This window comes from Eulemur rufifrons, chromosome 7 (genome assembly GCF_041146395.1).
Source record: "Eulemur rufifrons isolate Redbay chromosome 7, OSU_ERuf_1, whole genome shotgun sequence".
Classification (NCBI taxonomy): domain Eukaryota; kingdom Metazoa; phylum Chordata; class Mammalia; order Primates; family Lemuridae; genus Eulemur; species Eulemur rufifrons.
The window spans coordinates 214,015,431-214,035,721 of NC_090989.1; the positions used below are offsets into that span (position 1 = coordinate 214,015,431).

Here is a 20,291-nt window from a genome sequence, read left to right on the forward strand (position 1 = left end):
TCCATCTGAGGTGTCCAGCACTACTATCTCTTAATGAAGTAACCCTCCCAGTGAAGAAAGAATAAAACAATCTCATGAGGACTAAGTTATTTTTCATGTTTAAGTATTTAGCTTATAATCTTCTTAACCTTTATAAGTCCAGTTCTAGATATTTCAATTTGAGAAGCTGAATATATAAATTTAGAAAGTTAATTTTGGGGGTGAGCCTCAAACAAACAAAAAGAAAGTGGCAAAAGCATGACCCCAAAATGTAAAATCAAATATTCAAGAAAAAGTGGGATTTATAAATCCAATCTGGGAAGCAGGTATGAATATCATCTCAAGAATATGCATTCTAAACTGATGCAAAATAACCTAAAAATCCTTGCTTAAATTGTAAGAAAATCCTCCACTTAGATCTGGTTAAAGTAGGTCCTTGCTATGAGCCTGCTAGGCCAACTATATGGAACATTTGAAAATGATCTTCCATATTATTCACACAAAAAGAAGGTTTTTGTACATAAATATACTATGCCTGACCCAGCCTCTCCCAAATCTGACATCTTTTCAATGTAAGAAGACTTATAAGGAGGCAGAGCTGCCAAAGTATTACCTCCATATTCCCAGATCCTACAGAAGGATAAAGCACACATTGGAATTTTTAGGACACAATTTCTCTATTAAAAAGCCCAAACAAGCAATTTCTCTTCCCCAACTCACCCAAAAAATGTTCAATCAAGTCAGTAACCATGGAATTGTCACTGTGTTTTTTTTATTGGCCACTTTAGGTTAACTATAATGTCTTTTGAGGTTAACCAAAGTAGACATACTTAGAGGTAAAAAGCCACATTCCAAAACAGTTCTATGTCCCAAAAAATCAAAAGCCTTTAAAACAGTCACCCACATTCATAGCACAGCACACTGGAATCTGTATAGGAAAAAAGTAAGCCCAAGTAAAACTAAGGTTCACTGATCAGTGTCCACACATTCAAAAATAAAAACAAGCCCACATTTTAGACTCAGGCTACTTAAAAACTCAAGGTACCATTTTGTTTCCTACAATGTGATTAGGATTGGACAAAGACAAGTACAATGTACTTTGTCCTAACCAAGAGGATAAATAAAACAGGAGAGGACTATTTTGTAGTAAGATCTGCCCTGATCCCTCAGCCGGGGTGGATGAAGCCAGAGTGTCATGTTGAATTCTCAGAAGGCCCAGCCTACAATACATATCTTGGACCAATGTCCCAGGAAAATGCCTGAAGAGACTCAGAATGCTCAGCATGGATAAAGGAAGGCTAATGAAGGGCAAATACTTCCAAAAAACTTAAACAAGGAGTAATGTAAATTCTAGTTCCTTGAATGGGTAGACAAGGCAAATGGGCCTCACATAAAGAAATCTCTCCCAGTCCAGTAGCTCCAATGAAAAAGTCCTGTCTTGTGTAATAGCAGCAACACAACAATCTGGATATTTTCAGTGGAAATCAAGGTGATTTCCAATTAGGAGCTGAACTTATGCGTGAAAGGTGTCTCCCACCTGGAAGGACCTTTATCATAGTCCTTTCCTTAGGAAAAAGATGATTACAAAAGACCATGCAATATATGCCCATTCAGAATTTAACATAACTACCACCAGCCCTTACTCTGCTTATGATCACAAAAAACTGAAGACAAAATCTGAAAAGACAACTATGGCTTGAAGGATTCTCTCACACTGACTTAACTTAGAGAAGCCAGACAAGGCTGATTCTTGGCCTATCTCTACTCCGAGAGGTAATAATGCCCCAAACGTAGAACTCACCTAGCCACAAAAAGGCAACAAAATTTAATGATATCTTCCTCTTTCTGGAGCAGAATTTCTTAACCTTAGCACTACTAAAATTGTAGGCCAAATAATTCTTTGTCACAGAGGGTTGTCCTGTGCATACATGACATTCAGCAGCATCCCACCCTCTACCTACTAGGTTCCAGTAGCATCTCCAAGTTGTGACAACTGCATATATCAGACATTGCCAAATGTCCTCTGGGGAAAGAAACTGTCCTGGTTTGAGACCGCTCATCTAGCACAGTAGCTCCTAAACTCTTATTTGGGTCCCAGTTTCCACACTGGATCAGTAAGTGCTATATGAATTCTGTTCCCACTGAAAAATATACACAATTGTGCATATAAATTCAAGGACCATGTAGATCCTTTCAAATTCAGCCAAGAACCCCCATCCCACCCACACCTCAGGCAGGCACTCAAAAGTTTGCAGTCCTCTGGACATTCCCATGTGGTTATAAAAGAAGGTACTGTGCCTGTTTTAGAAATCTCATAGTCAGAAATACAAAAATATCTAGAGGCCTGTGATTATCATGCAATGGACCAACAGTACAATCCGTGATAAAAGACGAACCGATGAGTCCACTAACCTAGTATACTTGTTTGAGGGGGGAAAGAAATTATACCCAAATAAGACCCATGAGACTCACTGATATTTGTAACATTTAAGCTCACTGTGTGCAAAAAGCAGACTATCTAGATGCATTTAAAAAGCAAAAACAAACATCTTACCATAATAAAATGGTCACTTACGAGGCATTTATTGCCAGTGGTTCAGAATGTGGGCTCTGAAGCCAGAATGCCTGGGCTTGACTCCCCACTCTGCAACCTGCCAGCTGTATAACCCTGGACAAATTTCTTAGCTTCTCTTTACCTTAGTTTCCTCATACACAATGAGGATAATCCCTCAAAAGGTTACAAATTAAATGAATTAACACATCCAAAGCACTTAGTGCATCACCTGGTATCCAGCAAGTGCTCAATAAATCTTAACTGTTATTACCATCACTAACATTTGCCCAAGATATACATATGGAAAATCTGTAACTATATGTAGTCACTGATACCCTCTTAGTGTAGAGAAGGACTGGTAAGATGTGGCCCTAAATGCAAAAAACAAAAAAAAAAAACCATCACCACAGATGGTTCTAGGTGGTGAAACACTGGCAATATTTTAGCTATCTACAATAGCCTAACACTGCTCAAAGTGAGGTTCTTCGAAAAAAACTAAAACAGCTATAAATCTCTTGCAAAAATTATCTTAAAACTTAATGAAATGGCATGCCTCTAGTATCAAGCAATGAAAATAGAGTTGGATCTTTTGCTAAAACTGGTCATTTTAAAATCATATGATGTTAGGGTTTAAAGGCATCTTAGATATAAATCATCTGGCAATGAATCCAACCAATCCTAAATTTTAAAAATGCTAATTACCAGCTCAAGGACCTGTAGTAGACTGAATAAGAACTCCCAACCTCTGATTGCCTACCTAGGCCTTTTTTTGCTCATTATAAAGCCAAGTCCTCCTTACGGGCTAGGAAACATTGTTTACTGTAAGGCACAGTTTACAGACAGGCTTTACTTCAAGCCAGAGAAAATGACATATACAATGGATTCTGGAAGGGTAACTAATCCCAGGCGCTAATTACATAACAGGTTATAAACAACTATATATCCCCTTGCACATCTTTGGAAGAAAATTACTGGATCACATTACAATTCATATAATTTCAGAAGTCATATGATTAAATTTCTAATATATGCCAAAGGAAAAGTACAAAAACTGATCACTTTATATGTATCATTTCATATATATATAGAACTGATATTATGTAATATAAAATACCAGGGGTATTACTTTATTTTTATACATATATATTTTTATATTACAGATATTCCAATAACTGCTCTAGTTTTGTGTCAACATAATTTTAGCCTGAATGCTGGCCCTAACAGAATCAGTGAATTGTGGACCAACTACTAATTAACTGTAAAACTTTGTCAGTTTACATCAGTATCTTACTGTACTCATCCACAGGATGGGGAGAATGCTTTACCAACATTATAGGGGCTTACATGAAAAAATGGATGAGAAAGTACTTTGTAAAATATAAAGTACTTTATAAATACACATTTTTACTCCTAGCTCCATTAGGTGATTTTGGATTTAAAAAACTCTGAAAATAAGTATTAAAAGGGGCTTTCTGAGACTACAAAAGAAACTGACAAGTAATTCTCAATTTCTGTTCACTGGATCACAGAAGGCAACAAACCAATCCCAAACAGTCATTTTAGACCAAAGGAGCTAAAAGAGAATGGAGCCTAATTAGCTGATTTTAAGCTGAGAAAAAAGTACAGTTTTCAGAAGGTAAGGTACTCAGCAGTATCACACAGCTGGTTGCTATTAAGGCCAGAACTAGAATCTGAGGCACTGGACAAATATTTTGGGGGCAGGCAGTAGATAATGCTGGTAGTATAGTATTCTAAACACAGCCTTTGGAATAAGGCAGAAATAAATCTATCATACCAGCATTCTGACCTTGAGTCAAACCCAGGATCTATTTTACCAGCTGGCTGATCAAGTTATTTAAGCTCTGTCTCAGCCTCATGTAAAATGGAAATGATGATAATACTACAATCTCATAAGGTTGTTGTAAGAATAAGTGAAATATTACCTGCAGGATACATTAAAATTGCTTACTGTTATGATTTCACTTTTAACATTATACCATCTCCACTAATAAAAATACTAAAATATCTTCAAAGTTCCTTGTCCCTTGAAAAGAACTAGAAGCTTTTTTTTTTTTTTTACTGATCTGGAGGGAAATTAGCCAAACACACCACAGTATACTTAAAATCAGTATCTCCTCACACTCTTTCAAACCACACGTACACAGACCTATTAATAGTAAAAGAATTCTTCAGATATACACTGATTAGTGATAAAGTGATGTTCAAACTGAATTTTAAATTTAGTTAGGAAGAATTCATGTTTTCATCTTTAAAAAGGCAGACTCAACATGCTAAAATACCTATCTTCTATTTTATCCTAATTTGTTCCTCAAAGGTATACCAAGTTCAATTCCTCCTCTGTGTCATTTTTCTACAAACTTCACGAGGAGACAACAAAAACTTACTAGTATGCTTGAAGATTCAGTATTTGTTATCTATCCTGCAACCCGAATATACCCTCAAAAATATTAAATCACAAATATTCTTAGCTAGCTCTGACTGCAAGTATTCCGTCGTTCACCAAATATTTCACGTGCACCAGCACCTACTATGTGACAGGCACAGTTCTGAACATCAGAAAATAAAAGCTCCTGTTTTCACGGAGCTTGCATTCCAGCAGGAGAGAGGAGACAGGCAATAAACAAATATGTATTTAGTATAGCATAGTGTGCTTGCATAGCACCGTTTAGGAATGCAGGACAGCCAGTTTTATTAAGTGCTACGCTAAAAGTGGATCTTGGCTTTGTATTTCAATTTGCTGATCCTAGACTCCCTTTGGACAGGACACAGACACTGGAAGGAAAGAGGGGAGGAGAGGAAGGAGCTGTACTCAAACACAAACACATAGATCAGATCTCTCACTAGGGATAACTGTGTAACACTCTTGGGCTGCCAGTAGCATCACCATGCTCCTCATATTGCAGAAAGCCAAGAGCATCACAGAAACAAGCATATTATTTGCTGTCTGGAAACAGCATGGTCAGTGAAGAGAGCCCTGGAAGGGAAGACAAGAAACCTACTACTTCCTCTTCTGCCAGTGACTCTCACTATGCGACCTCCGGGTGCATTCGCTGACCCGAGTGAACTCTGGTATCCCCACCCGAGTGCTGATCCTCCCTGACTGTGACACTGGGCTAGTCTCTTAAGCCCTTAAGCCTCAGTATCATCTGTTAAAGGAGGCCAGTGGAATGACACTGCTTGGCAAACTGTCGGGTACTCCACTGACAGAAGCTATTTAAATAAATACATGGATCCAAGCTTGCTACCTGCTTTACAGAACATCAGGAAGATTAAGGAGAACATATAAAATCCTAAAGCTCTGTGCAAAGAAAGGGTGTTACAGAGTACTAGTGCTTATAATTTCCACCGTAACTATTCTTTCCAGTTACATTTCCTTGCATTTTCAGATTCTGTAACCAAAATCATCCATAGACCTTCAGACGCACAGTAGTTAGAAAGTAAGGATGAACAGAATCCTAATTACAATAATAATAATGAGTGAAATAAGCCTAAGAAATAAGAATGCCAACATCCCTCTTCCTGCCCCCAACCTCTCAGTTGCCTAGGTTGCTTCAAATGACAGGGCCCTGGAAAGTTCCAAGTACACCACGCCCTGCCCAGGCTGCAGATGGAGCCTGGTCCTGCACTGGGAGAAAAGTTCTCCTTTCGTTGCACAAAACGCAGAAGCTCCCTCCACACACAATTCTTGAGGTATCTGTGGGCAAATTCTCAAAAAAAGTGACAAGGTGGCCCACTCACCTTGACCCACACACACCATTAGGGTGTCTTCTGCTTCTTTGATAAGCTAGCCAAGAAAAGCCACATCATGCCCATTGTCCCCCAGATGGAGTAAGGGTTACACACTGCAGCTCTCTCAGGGTACATTCTGGCTCTGTGATATTGAAACAGCAACAGCTTGGCATAAACGCTGGGTCAATTCCAATGAAAACAGAGAGGGTATATAGATTTGTGGCGAAGAATGCCAGCTAAATCCCTCTTTACAGATAGAAAACAACTACCACTGACAGCTGTTACTAAGGCAAAGTCAAAACAGTTCTAACTTTCACTTTTGACTTCAACTTCTGAGGCCCTCCACTCCCCCAGTAATAATTTCATAAGCTGTTTGCAGTGTACTTACTTCAAACAAGTCCTAAGCCTTGCAAACTGTCATTACCAGCATACTCAGCTGCCCACGCCTAAATGTGCTGCCTCCTGCTTCTCTCCAACAGCCCAACTTACAAAAATGATAACAGCATGTACAAGACTACTAGATCTGCCACCATTGCTGGAGTGCTGGAGAGTTTTTTTGAGAGTATGTAGAGGGATCAAGGAAGGTGCCTTTCAGAAATCACATCCCTTTCACTCTTTCTCCAGCCACTAAATACTTTATAATTGGTCCTGAAGTGATAAAGCAGACTATGGAGTCACATCAAAGGCAATAAAAATTTCTTCATTAAAAACCAACACACCTTCTAAATGCAGTATTTAACATTTAATTCCTAACTGATTTCCTCTACTTATTCTGTAGTGCAAAAGAAAAAGAAAAAAGTGAAATTCTAGGAAAGGAAAGACCAAATGAAGAATATGAAGAAAAATGGGCTGGTGCCTATACCATCTCCTTCACTGAGGCTGCAATAGCTCCTAAATAAAGATGCATCTCATTTGTCTGGTCCATTAGTCCAACCCAGCTTGAAATGATACTACCTAGGTACAAAGAACTCTGCCCATCAAAACAACAAATAAATAAAAATAAATAATATCCAGAAGGGATTAAGGGGCAGTGAGAAAAAACTATCCCTTTGTTTGAATGCTGCAAAGAAATTCTTTTAACAGTAAAAGCAAAACATCTGCCTTCATTTAAAAGTTTGAGTTGTGTGTGATTTCCTGCATCTAAGAACCTCTTTCTGAACTACAAAGAGGCCACAAAACATCACATTTTCCCCTCTCAGCTTCCCCCTTCAAAAGCTCACAAGATGGTGATTAACAAACAGCCCCTTGTCTTGAGGCATAGTCTTACAAGCCACAAGGAAAAGATAAAAGTTAAACAGAAGAGCAAGTTTGTAAACAAATGAGAAATAGGTTGCCTAGGGAGGAAGCACATTCCATCTTGATAAGCAAGCAGCTCTGCTGGCCCACATGTGGGAGACTCCAAGTGAAAGCGACCCTTACTCTCTCACCCACTGAAAACAGTCTGGATGGAGAGCTCAGGCTAAGCCTTGCAGCCCTGGCCTCTCGGCAGCTGCAGAGAATCCCCTCCAACCTCAAGGGGTTCTGGGTATGAGCCTAAAGTTCAGGGACTCAAGGACAAACTCAAAGATATCCCAGCCTCTCAGGGTTTCTCCATTCCAGGAATGAGCTGGGGTGTGAATCTCCAACTCAATGCAGACCTATCTCCCGGTCCCGGGTAAATTTACCCAAAGTCCTGAATCCACCACCTATTACCTTTATCACCTTGTGCAGATCTGATCCTATTTAATCACCTTTTGATTGGACATAATCCCTTTCTTAGGATCATTGTGAGACAGAAAGATAAAAATTTTGGCAATGCGCCCACATCAGTGGTAAGCACATGCCAGATATATAATAAATGTTCAATTCCATCAGAAGGAAATCACAATTCCACTCCACAGTCACTGCTTTAGGTGAAAAATCTACAGATATTCTCCTTTAGTACCTCAAAAGAAAAATTAAGAATCCAACATGTGAGAAGGGAAAAAGGAAAAACACACAGTACTCAGAAAACACTCCCCCTAACACATACACATACCTTAACACAGGGGTCTCCAACCTAGGGTGTGCTGTATAATTATTTCATTACATATTACAATGTCATAATAATAGAAATAAAGTGCACAATAAATGTAATGTGCTTGAATCATCCTGAAACCATCCCCCCACTTCCCAGTCCACGGAAAAATTGTCTTCCATGAAAACGGTGCCTGGTGCCAAAAAGGTTGGGGACCACTGCACTAACAGGTTAAATTTCATCCTCCTGATCTGCTTCTCTTACAGGTGCTCTGACAAGTAAAAGACAGCTCACTGGGTCCTGCCCAAGGTGCTGCCGCTTGGTTATCAACTGCCCTAATGCTAGACCCTCAGACAGTTTTGGAGAAAATATAATTTAAAATCTACATACATCCAACTTTAATCAATAGGAGTAAAGTGAAGTATGCCTCTATCCCAAAACGTCCAAATCAGAGAGGTAAAGATAAAAAAACAAACCAACTTCATTCTTTTTAACATTAATTATGGAATATCATCAGAGGATAAGTAATGTTAAATTAGAAAAGGTGGCTTTAAACCTTAATGAAAAACAAAAACACAAGGACCCCTCCCACACACACACAATCTCCTTCTAATTGTATCTGAAGTTTATGCAGTCATCAAAATTTCACTTATAATCACTTTTTGTGATTTTCCAGTCCAGTAATACCCACCCACTGCTCAGCCCCTTTAGATTATTATTTCCTAATGTTTACAGAGCAAACGAAAGTTCTGTCAGCAAAATTTGCATTGGTCTATTAGTTACTTTCTGTTAGAACACTCCGCCTTTGATTATGGTTCCCTTTCATTATTATACAAGAGTTTAAACACACCCATTTCTGGAAAAAAAAAAATGTTACCATAAAAGAATACAACAGTCTCATTTTTGACTACATACTCAAACACCTACTCCTCCATCTACTATTCCAAATCTAAGCATGTACTGGTAATGTTCAAAAAAAAGTTACATTAAGAGAAATCTAAACTAAACAGAACTTTAAACAAATCCCACTGCAAGCAGTATCCTCTGATAAATTTACTGCACCCTAGAATCAAGTACACTGAAGGCTAGAATGTCATGCCAGTCATATATTACTTCAACCTCAATAAATCTCTTCTTACTCTCCAAATCTGAGGCTGCTTTCTAAAATAGTTCACTAAAAAGCACCAACCTAATTAACAACAGCTTCCTCTGCAACAGTGGCCTTGATTTCACTTATTTACACATTAACTGCAGCCTCCTTTTGGCCAATCCAGTCTATTCTCTGTACCATGCCGAGCCTTTTATCTGCCCTGGACAGCATTTTCTCCAGCAGATGAAGTAGATGCCGATTGATTTGCTGTCGAGCATGGTAAATTAATAGCAACAAATTGCTGAGGGCCCGTCTCGCTGCTCCACCATGCTTCGGCAGTTTTGCTTTATTTGCTCCATGATGGGCAGCAGTCGGCCTCTTCAAGTCAATTTCTTCTTAACAACCTGCAATACTTTTCAATGGTGAAAATAGAGCTGTTCCTTGTAAGTCAGAAATCAATATCCTATTGCCCTTAGAAAATGCTAAACAAGCAGTATTGGCAATCCACTTGGTACTAGAGGGTATCAGATATAATGCAAATCCATACTGCTTCCCTCCTTGTAGTTATTACAGTTTGCTAAAAGGTTCCTAATGTCATTTATCATCATTTACCATCGACCAAAGAGGCTATGATTATGATATCCTATCAGTTGGCAAGTCCCTTTCATTTCTATTCAATTAATATTTTAGCAGCACTCAAATGGTTGTGGCCCAAATCTCATAATAAAATTTACATGGCTTGGAGTGAAACATAAGTTTTCTTGCTTTGATTAAAAAAATATGTACACACACACATATAAATACACAGTTTTATATAAATGTTCAGTACTCACTTTTGGATTCTGTGTTGCAGATTTCTAAAATTCTCTAACAATTTCTAAAATTCAAACACTAAAGCTAAATTTCTTTTTTGAAGCAAAGAGACTTTCAGATTACAGAATATTAACTATGAAAAAGTCACAAGAATGTTCTCATTCTCCTTTTCAAAATGTGGTATATTCACCTCCATTTATAGTTCCTACAGGTTGGATTCACATACCTATTGCTCCTAATCTACATCCAGTGTTCACTTTTTAGATTAATAACCGCTGCTGTTAGATTCCAGCAGGGAGGACTTCTCTAATTGCAGCAATACAAGTGAACGATGGGAACAAGCAGCATTTGGTAATGGTATCAACTGCATACATCATCCCATACTGCCCTCAGTCACTGGCCCATTTAGAAGCCACACTGGATTTTTAAAGAACAATCAGCAAAAAAAAAATAACAACTAAACCCTGAGTCCACTGTCCCATCCAAAACAAAAAAACAAAAATTCCACGCTTGCGAAAATCCTTAGGGAATAAAGGCCAATGTTCTTCCATTTTTAAAAATTCCATTTTGAAGACATCATAGTAAAATATGTGCCACTTCTAACCATGTCCTATTTGTCATCTTTACTTTTGTGCTGGAACTTGAGACACAGAGGCAAAGCATTAGTTCCCATTATAGCCTAGAACGCTTCATCCTAACTTCTCTGGGCTTTTTTTCCAGCTTCATCTGCTCACCTCAATCAATCCTACTAAATATTACCAGAAATTAGATTCATATTTTATGCTCCAATTCCATATCATGTCACCAAATTCCCCTTTAAAAAAAAAATCCACTAATTCTACCAGACTAATGCTATTTACTCAGTTACCAAAATTTAAATTAATTATGTTCTCAAACATAATTGTTAAAAATTGGCAACATTATGCAGGCTTAATTAAGATTAAATCCAATTTACTAAATGTACTTTAATTGGTACTAATTACATTAGCTTTCATTTCGGAATGACAAATTCCCCATAGGTTTCACTTTATAGTTCTCCATCAGCATCAACACAGGGTGAGTGATGATGAGCATCACACAGAAAGGAGAGGAGGGAGAACAGCCACCCCCCCATCCCGTTTGTCACCGTTTCATACTTCTATCCTTTTATCAATTTGCTAAGTCGCAGAGTCATGACTCCATCACAACCATCATTTTCTGTTCCAATGAAAAATTTCTCTAAAAATAAATACTCTGTGGCTGGCAGCAGCCAAGAAGAACAGGAGCATTAACCAAAAAATACACAAAGGTTTCAAATATCAGGGCCACCAATTACTAGGATACTTCCAAGGACTCCGGGGACTCCTACTCTTGAACCCTTCGAGACACAAATCTAATAAGTGAATAAGCCTAACCCGATCTTGAGAACTAGGCCCAATTATGCCGCAGGGCAACTTCCCTGCATTATTGCTGCTTTCCATTACAAGGGTATCCAGCGAGTGCATCTGGAAGAGAGGCTAAGAGGAACTAAGGCCGGCTGCCTAGGAAAACAAATAAAGACAGATATGCCTCTGTGCTTAAGGGGGAGAAAGAAAGAAAATATAATAAGTAGGTGGTTTGCAGGGCTGTCTGTATTTCATAATGTGATAAACTGCCCTCAGGATTCTTGATATGATTGAATTTAAAAGCAAGAGAAAAAAAGGGAAAATGTACTCTTCTCAATTTTAAATGGATGGCGTTTGAGGCCAGCTGGACAAGAAGATGACAGAATTATAGAGGTATAAAATGTGTAAAATTAGGGATCTCACATATCCCCTCCCAAAAAAAGAAATACATACACCCAAATACGATCTATGTGCTTCTTAGAAATGTAGACTGTATAAGGAGAACTGGAAACTAAGTGGCTACGGTAAACAAGACACAGAAGAAGGAAAAGTAAAGGGACATTAATCATCTGGTCCAATCTTTAAAAAGACACTAATTAATCTTGGGAGGTGAGGTGAGGACAAAAAAAAAAAAAAGCTATGTACAAGATCCAGACCTAAAATGAAATGTAATAAGGATAATTAACAAACAGTACCGCTCATGTAATTTATTCCAATAAGGTAGAGCTAAGGGGAGTTCATCCATAAGCTTGAGTGGATTTTGTTTAATCGGGAGATATTTACATTACTAATCTAAACAGAAATGGCAAAGATGCCAAAATAAGAATTTAATTTTAACAGGTAGCATTCAAACTATATTATAATGCTAATATTGACATAAGCAAATAGCATACAAAGTAAAATAGTATCTGAAATAAAAAGTCCTCAGTGTAAGTAACGTCTCATTTTTTTCCAACTTTTTGTTTTCAAATACTATCCATCCAATTGCCTTTATTGTCTAACGGTCACCTTTTAAAGATCTACTACCTGGCTTACATTCTGAGCATGTGGTGAATAACTATATCCAAAAAGGAATCTTTAAATAGTAATAGCCTCATAATATGTGCTCATTTCATACTTTCTCAACTTAGAAAGTAATGACATCCACCTTGAACATAAATAAGAGATGAAAAGCAGTGAGTTTTCCCTTGTCTTTTTCCCAGCAGGCAAACATACACATACCTATTCTGAAATGGTTGATGAGACCTGAACCACATCCACTAGGAGATTACTAAAAATAAATGTTTCCTAGAGGAATTACTATTGCCAAACAATATTTTTCATATATATATGCTATTCTTCTGTCTAGGAAACTTAAGCCAATCCATTTTATTCAGTCTTTTGCAAAAAAAAAAAAAAAAAAGAAGGCTGCTTGAGTCATACTTCCCAATGCTTTCTAACTAATCATTATCTTTGTTCTTTTTTTTTTTTTTTTCTGAACTAATTGTTAGATTTCAAGACCCAGTGTTGAACCTTATCACAGCCTCCTAACAGGCTCATTTACTCTGTACAAATTTTGGAAGTAACGGTTACAGTTCCTGGTTAGACCCAACTAAGTAGCCTCGGGGGACCAGTACAAGGATTTTACATCAATTTCTTTTGTAGCTCCACAGATTTCATTTTGATCCTCCCAGCTCACCCTCTATCCATTCTTTCACACCAAGCCAGCGAAGGCTCCACACAATCTACAGTTTTACTTTTTAATATTTTCCACGAAAAGCTCTTTCATGAGACAAGTTCCAAATGTCCGAAATACATAAAGCAACTCTTTCAAAAGAAAAACAAGATATATTTTAAAATTTAGCATCCTGCTTTTGAAAGTGAACAAAGTTTGACATGCATTCAGACTTCTTAAAACAACATTTTAAAATTATTAAAATTAGGATATTATGAAAGAAAGATGGGGAGCTACACATGAAAATAGCAGCATTCTCTCCATTACCTTCTCTTTTAAAATACAGGTAGCCACAAAAATGTGCAGAATAAAATTGCAAACAATTTTCTTTTCAAAGTGTACCAGTATTACTGACTGTCATTTAAAATGGTTATAAAGAAATAACTTACCTGCTTGTGCATTTCTATATTCAACCCATAGGACATTTCATAATACTGTCAAAGAAGGAAAAGCAATTAAATTCATGTCTTTCATCAAACAATCTCCTAGTTTGTTCAAAATACCCCAAGTATATTTAAAATAAATAAACATAAAAGCCTCACCTAAACCAAAATATCCATAATACCTACACTGATGAATCAAGAGGAACACCCAATCATTATATTAAGCCTAATAAATTAGAAGCCTCCTTAAGACACAGATTCTAAAAGAATAACTCAGAATCTAAGAAAAATTAAGTTCAAACACAGTACTCTTAACATCTCCAGTTGTCTTTATAAATCACAAGCAGATGAATCAAGAGTCTGATAAAAATTCGGTACAATATGGACTCTAATTCCTAGGCACAGCAGGCAAGTGATGGCAAAAACTTGTCTTATACAAATGCTGATGTTTTGAAAGAACAGTCGGGAAAGGTGATGCTACTTAAAAATTCAGTTTCTCATTTGTAGTGTACTGCTCATATTCACATATTCAAAGCAAAAAAGCTTGATAGAAAAACGAACGAATGAGTTACTCTGGAGCCTCTTTGAACAATCAAAAATATCTTTCATAATACTTCCATAAAAGCAGACTGGGTTTTTTAACCACGAAGTATAACCGGCATTAGGAATTCTGGCAGAACAAATCAGTTATACAGGAAACTACAACACTCCTCAAACCAATATAACACTATAGAAATTGAAAACACACACACAAATATAAATGTAACAGTAACATAAAGAGTGAGGAAAAAATATGAAAATGGGTCTGGTGTCTTCTTATCCATCATTCTTTAAAAAATAAGACACATTAAAATTTTAACTGTATACAGAAAAATTATCTGCTTAAAACTATTTGGAGCAACAGCAATAAAACAAAAAAAACCACTAACAAAAACATTTTGCTTGTGATTAAACAAAACATAAATGAGATTTTTTTCCTTCTGTCAATCTGTAAAACAAAGCACAGAAAATCATACCCTATGTGGCTGAACTTTCTGAAAATTCAAATCAAAGCTGGTTGTCAAAGGCAAGTTATAACATCCTAGAATTACAGGTTGCTAATAGACACATTCCCACAACCTCAACTACACTGGTAGAGTGACTGTGATTCATTCTGCAGCCTCTAGCAATTTCAATGTATTCTTGTTTTTCGTATCCCAAACTAATAGGCACTTTGAATCTGTGACACCGTTTTCTTACCATGACATAATGCCGCTGCATCTCCGTCTTCTCACTGGCGAGTTTCTCACATTCCAGCTTCAGACTGTTTAAGATATAAGATAATCTAAGTACAGTGCAGATCTTACATCCTTCAATTCCAAACACATATTCTCTCCTCTAACTCTCACCTACGAAAAACAATCCAAATCTACAACACAATCTTAAATAACACCCTCATTACAGAAAGGGAGAAGAGAGAAAGTGGTGATTGGAACCACTGGACTTGCCCTTTCAATGAGGATCAAATGTGCGGTTTTTTGTTTTGGATTTTTTTTTTTTAAAGTAAATAAACCCTCTGGTCAATTTAATGACAGAACTTCATCCAGAATTGAGTATTCATTTAATTTACTTAATAAAACAAGGAAATAAACATCAATAATGACTACACAGACAAGCACAAATAAGTCCCCCAAAATGTCACGAGGGAGTTTGTTTCTTTAATGATTTAGGAAGAGATTGATGAAAATGTGAATCAAGCATGTCTTATGAATGATGTCTTGTTTTTTTTTCCCCCTCCAATTTCCCCTCCAAACACACAGACAAGTTGAATACCACCACCCAGGGGCAAAGTGTCGATCAGGTTCAGAGGCTTGTGGTTCATGCATTTACGAAATAAAAATTACGCATCATTAAAAAGCCAGCCAAAGAAAAATGTTTCAAAGGCACTCTAAGTCTAAGAATCGCTCCTAAGACGAAAACATTTTTTCAGTATAAAAGTAATGAAAACGCTCACTTGGACTTCCCAGGGCTTTCAGCTCTTCAGTGGAATGGCAGAAAGAAGTGAGAAGGAATCATGCCCGGAGTAATAAAGAAGCAAGGAAGTCAAAAGGCCTCAGAATCTTCCCCATCTTCCATTCTTCTGGCCCCAATAAATCAGTACCTCAAGTTTGGCCTCAGCGTTTCCCAAGTCTCCCCAGTTCCGATTATTCTGCCTCCTTTTTATTTTAATTTACGGGAGAAAAAGAAATGCTTAATTTCTTTACACCTGCCTAAAGGAAAAGAGGCCTTGACTTGCCCTTTCTGCCCGCAGGAAAAAAAAATATATCTTTGTGGTGGCCAAAAAAAAACGGGGGTGGGGGGGGCCCGGGGAAGGGTAGGTGTTTGTGTGTGTATGTGGGGGAGAGACAAGAGCTAAGCAAACAGGAGGATCAGCTAAAGTCAATATCGTTACCTGTGGTACTGAGCCTGTAAAAACTGAAACTCTTCCTTAATCCGATCACAGGATTCGGAAATTGTAAATTTAAAGGGTTGAGCAGGCTGATGCGGTGCCTAAAAAACAACAATAAAATATTTAATTAGCCCACATCACAGGCGTAGCAGGGAGATGAAGAAAACACACCACGCGGCGTTAGCGGGGGAGGGGGAAGTGGGGGGGGGTCATCGCGCACGCAGACGAAGAGCGATTAAAACTCTCCTCCAGCCCCCTCCTCTCGCCCCTCAGCCCGAGCAGGGGCTGGTTTCGGGGTGGCCGGGGCCCGGCGTGCTCCCGCCCGCAGCCCCGCGCGCCCCGGACCCCGCGGTTTCGAGCCCCAGCTCCCGCCCCTGGCCAACGGCGGGCGCCCAGGGGCCAGCGCGCCGCGCCCACTCCCTCCTCACCCGGAATCGAAACTGGCCCGTCGGGGGGACCCGCGCCATGGTGTCGGGCTGCGGTCAAGCCGGGGGAGGGGGCGCGGCCGCCACCCTCCCGGCTCGCTCCAGCGCTCGCTCGCTTGCCCCTAGGGCCCGCGGCACGAGGGGCCGGCGCCCCGCACTTCCCAGCCGCAGCCAGCCCAGCAGCGCCGCCGCCGAGGGCGCCCTCCCCGCCCCGGCGCGGAGTCGCGCCTCCCTCATCGCTCGCCACCCCCCCTCGAGGAGTCGCGGCGCGGGGACCGCAAACGGCTCCACTTGGCTTCCAGGGGCTTCAAAGACAACAATAAGAAAATGGCTACAACTCAATTGCCTCTCGCACCCCCCTCCGAGAGTGCCTCCGCGCCGGGGGGGAGGGGTTGGGGGGGCCGATGGCGGGCGGCGGCTCCAGAGCCGGGCGCCGATTTCGGGCCGCTCTCCACGCCCCTCCGGCCAAAAGACACAACTCGGCGCGCAGGGGGGCGATGCGGGGAATCCCCCAGCGCCCGGCGAGCCCGTGCCCGCGCCGCCGGCACTCACCGGGTGTCTGGTCTGCGGGTACATCTTGCTCAGGTCGCGAATCATCCAAACCGATTTAGTTGGCTGCGCTAGGCAGAAGCGCGCGGCTCATTGGCTTTAATGGCCCCGAGGAGGAGGCGGCGGCGGAGGCGGCCGGCAGGGTCCGAGGGGAGGCTCGGGCGGTCCCGGCCCCTGCCGGGTCTCGCGTGACGCGGGCGGCAAGAACGCGCGACGGCGGCTGGGTGCCGGCGGCCGGGCCGCTCCGCATTCCCCGCGGGCGTCACTGGCCCGCCGCGGGCATTGTCCGGCGCGCGTCTCCCGCGGCAACGCTCTGCCGTTCGCTCCGCCGAGGCGCGCCCGCCGAGCCCGGCACCGCGGCCGCCGCTCACCCGGCCGGGAAAGTGCGAGCTCCGCGACCCACCGCCCGCCGGCAGCGCCGCTCGCTCGCTCTCGTCCCACTCCAAACTTTTTTTTATTTGTCTTTTAATTGGTTGTTATTCCTCCGAATGAATGATCTTTCTTCTTCCCTAAAAGCAAACACAAACTCCTTTGGTTCGGAAGAGGTCTCGGCGGTGCTTTTTGGTTTCTCTGGAGATTTTTTCACTTCACAGCAACGATCTTTTAAAAGGCACCTTTTAGCTTCTTTTACCACATCTCATTTCCTTATTTTTCTTCCTTCCTGTTTTCTTGTCTTTTTTTTAACCCCAAATTGAAGGGGATTATAAAAATAAAAGAGTGAAACGCTTGCGGCTTTTTTTTTAATTCTCTCTCCTTTCAAACTCTGCGAACACCACCTCAAAATAATATACAAGTGTGTGAGAGGGGGAAGAAAGCAGCCAACAGCCCAAACACCCGCTCAGAACAGCTCTAACAACACGCTCTGTGTAGGTGACTTCTTTGACCAAATTTAGCAGCAGCTAATCATTAACATTCTGATACATATTCACAACCGTCCGCGGAGAGACCGCGGAGCATCCCGGGAGATGTAGTACACCCCTGGCGACCGTGGCTGAGAATACGGCCAGATTGACTACAATCACCAGCGGGCCACGCGACCGCTCTGGGGCGCTCTCCAAGCGCCCCGCCCACCCTCGGCGCGGTAGGCGTCTCCAGCAACCAATCAGAGATGGCTGAACATTAATCGCCGTTCTGTGTTACTGCCCATCATTTCACCGCTGACAAATGGCAAGCTACGGGGGAGGAGCCAACCGGGCTGAAACCCACGTGGGGGCCAGGCGTCGCCCGTGGCTCCGACCAATGAACGAAACGGAATGGGGTTGGTGGAGGCGGGGCGGAGATGGCCCGCCCAAGGCGGAGCGTTGCCTTGGCTGACGTTCCTTAGCGGGAGCGTTCGAACCGGGGAAACATTTGTTCAGCTGTCAATCAAAGTAACGTGGGGCTGGGAGAAGCGGCTGCTGCTGCTGTTGCTGCTGCCCTGGCTGCATCTTCAGAACTAGGTGTTGGTGGCGGTGGTGGCGGCAAAATAAAGAGGGTGGAGGGGGCGGTGAGCCTGGAGGCTGGTCAGAAGATCTTCCGAGTCTCGTCCTCCCACCCATCCCCCTCCCAACCCAAACACCCTCGGCCCCTAGTTTGGCGGCCGCGCCAGGAATGCGGACTAATTAGGGTCCAATGTCTCCTTAAAGAGACAAGCTCGGCCTTGTGTAACGCGCCGAAACCCCTGTTGAGACAAGAGAGGGAGGATCACGCTGATCCCACTTCGTTCGGTTCACATCAATTTTACGCGCCGCTGGAGCCGGCATAATTTTCCGTGTGAACGCGGACTCGGGCCCCTGTTCTTGTTTAGAGCCGTAGATGGAGTCGCGAGGTGCCAGCCGGGGCTGAGGCCGCCGGGGTGGGCGGGGAGCACGTCCCTCCGAGCCTCGAGGGGGCTGTGATTGCCATTTAACCCCGAAGCTGGGCCGCCTCCCCCCAGGTAACTCTTGAAGAAAGCCGTCCAGACGCTCCAGCTAGGGGTCGTGGGGGCGTAACCGTGGGGTCTTCCGGTACGGCCGAAGGCCCCGGGGGCGGGAGTCACTGGATTTCCAAAGAAACTTTGCGAAGGGGGCCACGCAAACCCCGCAGACAGTCGGTCCTCACAGGAACAGGCCAGCAGGATGCCTTTTCCTGGCACTGGGAATAAAACGCCCCTGCGTGGGCCGGGACGTTCCCTGACCCAGATCAGTACGAATACTGCCCCTCTTTCCCGATTTTTGGAGGAACAAATCAAGTTTATGCTGGTTGGAGCGGAGCTGGGGACCACGCGGGCCACGACAGACAGCGGGAAGGTGGGCGAGGCTCTGGCGGCAGAGGCTGGGGAAGGAGGGATGGGGCAGCATGGCGGGGGAAGAGGGTTCCCCTATGGAAGGGGCCCCGGGAAAGGGGGCGGCCGGGCTGTCAGCAGCCCCTCCATCCTTAGTCTCAATGCAGCTGGGGGCAACTCTTCGATTCAAGGGGAGGCCGCTGGGGCCTGCAGCCTTCGCTAGCGAGCCTCTTACCTTTAGGGCTGGGGAAAAATTCGGGAAAAATCAAAAAAGAGGGTTGGCTAACGAACGGTCTGGGACTGGGTATTAGACATTCATCTCTAAGAGTCTTTTGCCTCCTCTAACTTGAGATGTTGGCCGAGATGGTGCTGTTGGTTCAGCGTTAGTTGAAAAATAGTCTTAATGATATCCCTTTCAGTGGATGAATCAATAACTTGTCTAACTTAGCACGTTCTGTGAAACTCCTTCCATTCTGGCCGCTGTGGAGGGCCGGTGCGAAAAAGGTTATGGTGGTCTTCACCTGCCTCTAGTTTCATACTAAAAACCCAGAACTAGAGTTCACACAATGTTCCGATTCAGGAAATAGTTTCACCTCCATCCCCAAAATAAGAGGACGGAGAACTACTATGGCAGTTTTCTAAACCTCTGCTGTCCATACCTAGCCGCACGTGGCTGTTGAGCACTCCAAAATGAGATATCCTGTAAGTACACGTATACATGAGATTTCAAAGACTTGATATGAAAAAAAGAAAGTGAAGTAGCTCAATAATTTATAATGATTACATGCTGAAATTATATTTTGAATAAATCAGTTGAACAAAATATACTACTGAAATTCATTTTGCCTGTTTCTATTTATTTATAAGAAGATGGTCTCCCTATATTGCCCAGGCTCGCCTCAAACTCCTGGGCTCAAGCAGTTCTCCCACCTCAGCCTCCCCAGTACTGGAACTACAGGCAGATACCACTGCATCCAGCTTTTTTTTTACTTTTTTAGCCTGGC

The 20,291-nt window shown here is 41.9% G+C and overlaps 1 protein-coding gene across 20 annotated transcripts in view; it reads right to left on the reverse strand.

The window, feature by feature from the left end:
• Positions 1–17,909, reverse strand: part of LOC138388347 (transducin-like enhancer protein 4) — a 148,291-nt gene extending 130,382 nt beyond the window's left edge. For 10 of the 20 annotated variants that reach the window (XM_069476357.1, XM_069476356.1, XM_069476368.1 and 7 more), the window contains exons 1-4: positions 17,049–17,909; positions 16,075–16,172; positions 14,883–14,946; positions 13,650–13,694 (exon numbers count right to left, since the gene is read on the reverse strand). In XM_069476357.1, coding sequence (XP_069332458.1) covers positions 13,650–13,694; positions 14,883–14,946; positions 16,075–16,172; positions 17,049–17,093 — 252 coding nt within the window. In that variant the 5' untranslated portion in view covers positions 17,094–17,909. Of the gene's footprint in view, positions 1–13,649; positions 13,695–14,882; positions 14,947–16,074; positions 16,173–16,499; positions 16,696–17,048 lie in introns of those variants that run through there. The other 10 variants (XM_069476358.1, XM_069476367.1, XM_069476361.1 and 7 more) reach the window with 3 other exon arrangements.
• Between the last annotated feature and the right edge of the window lie 2,382 nt (positions 17,910–20,291).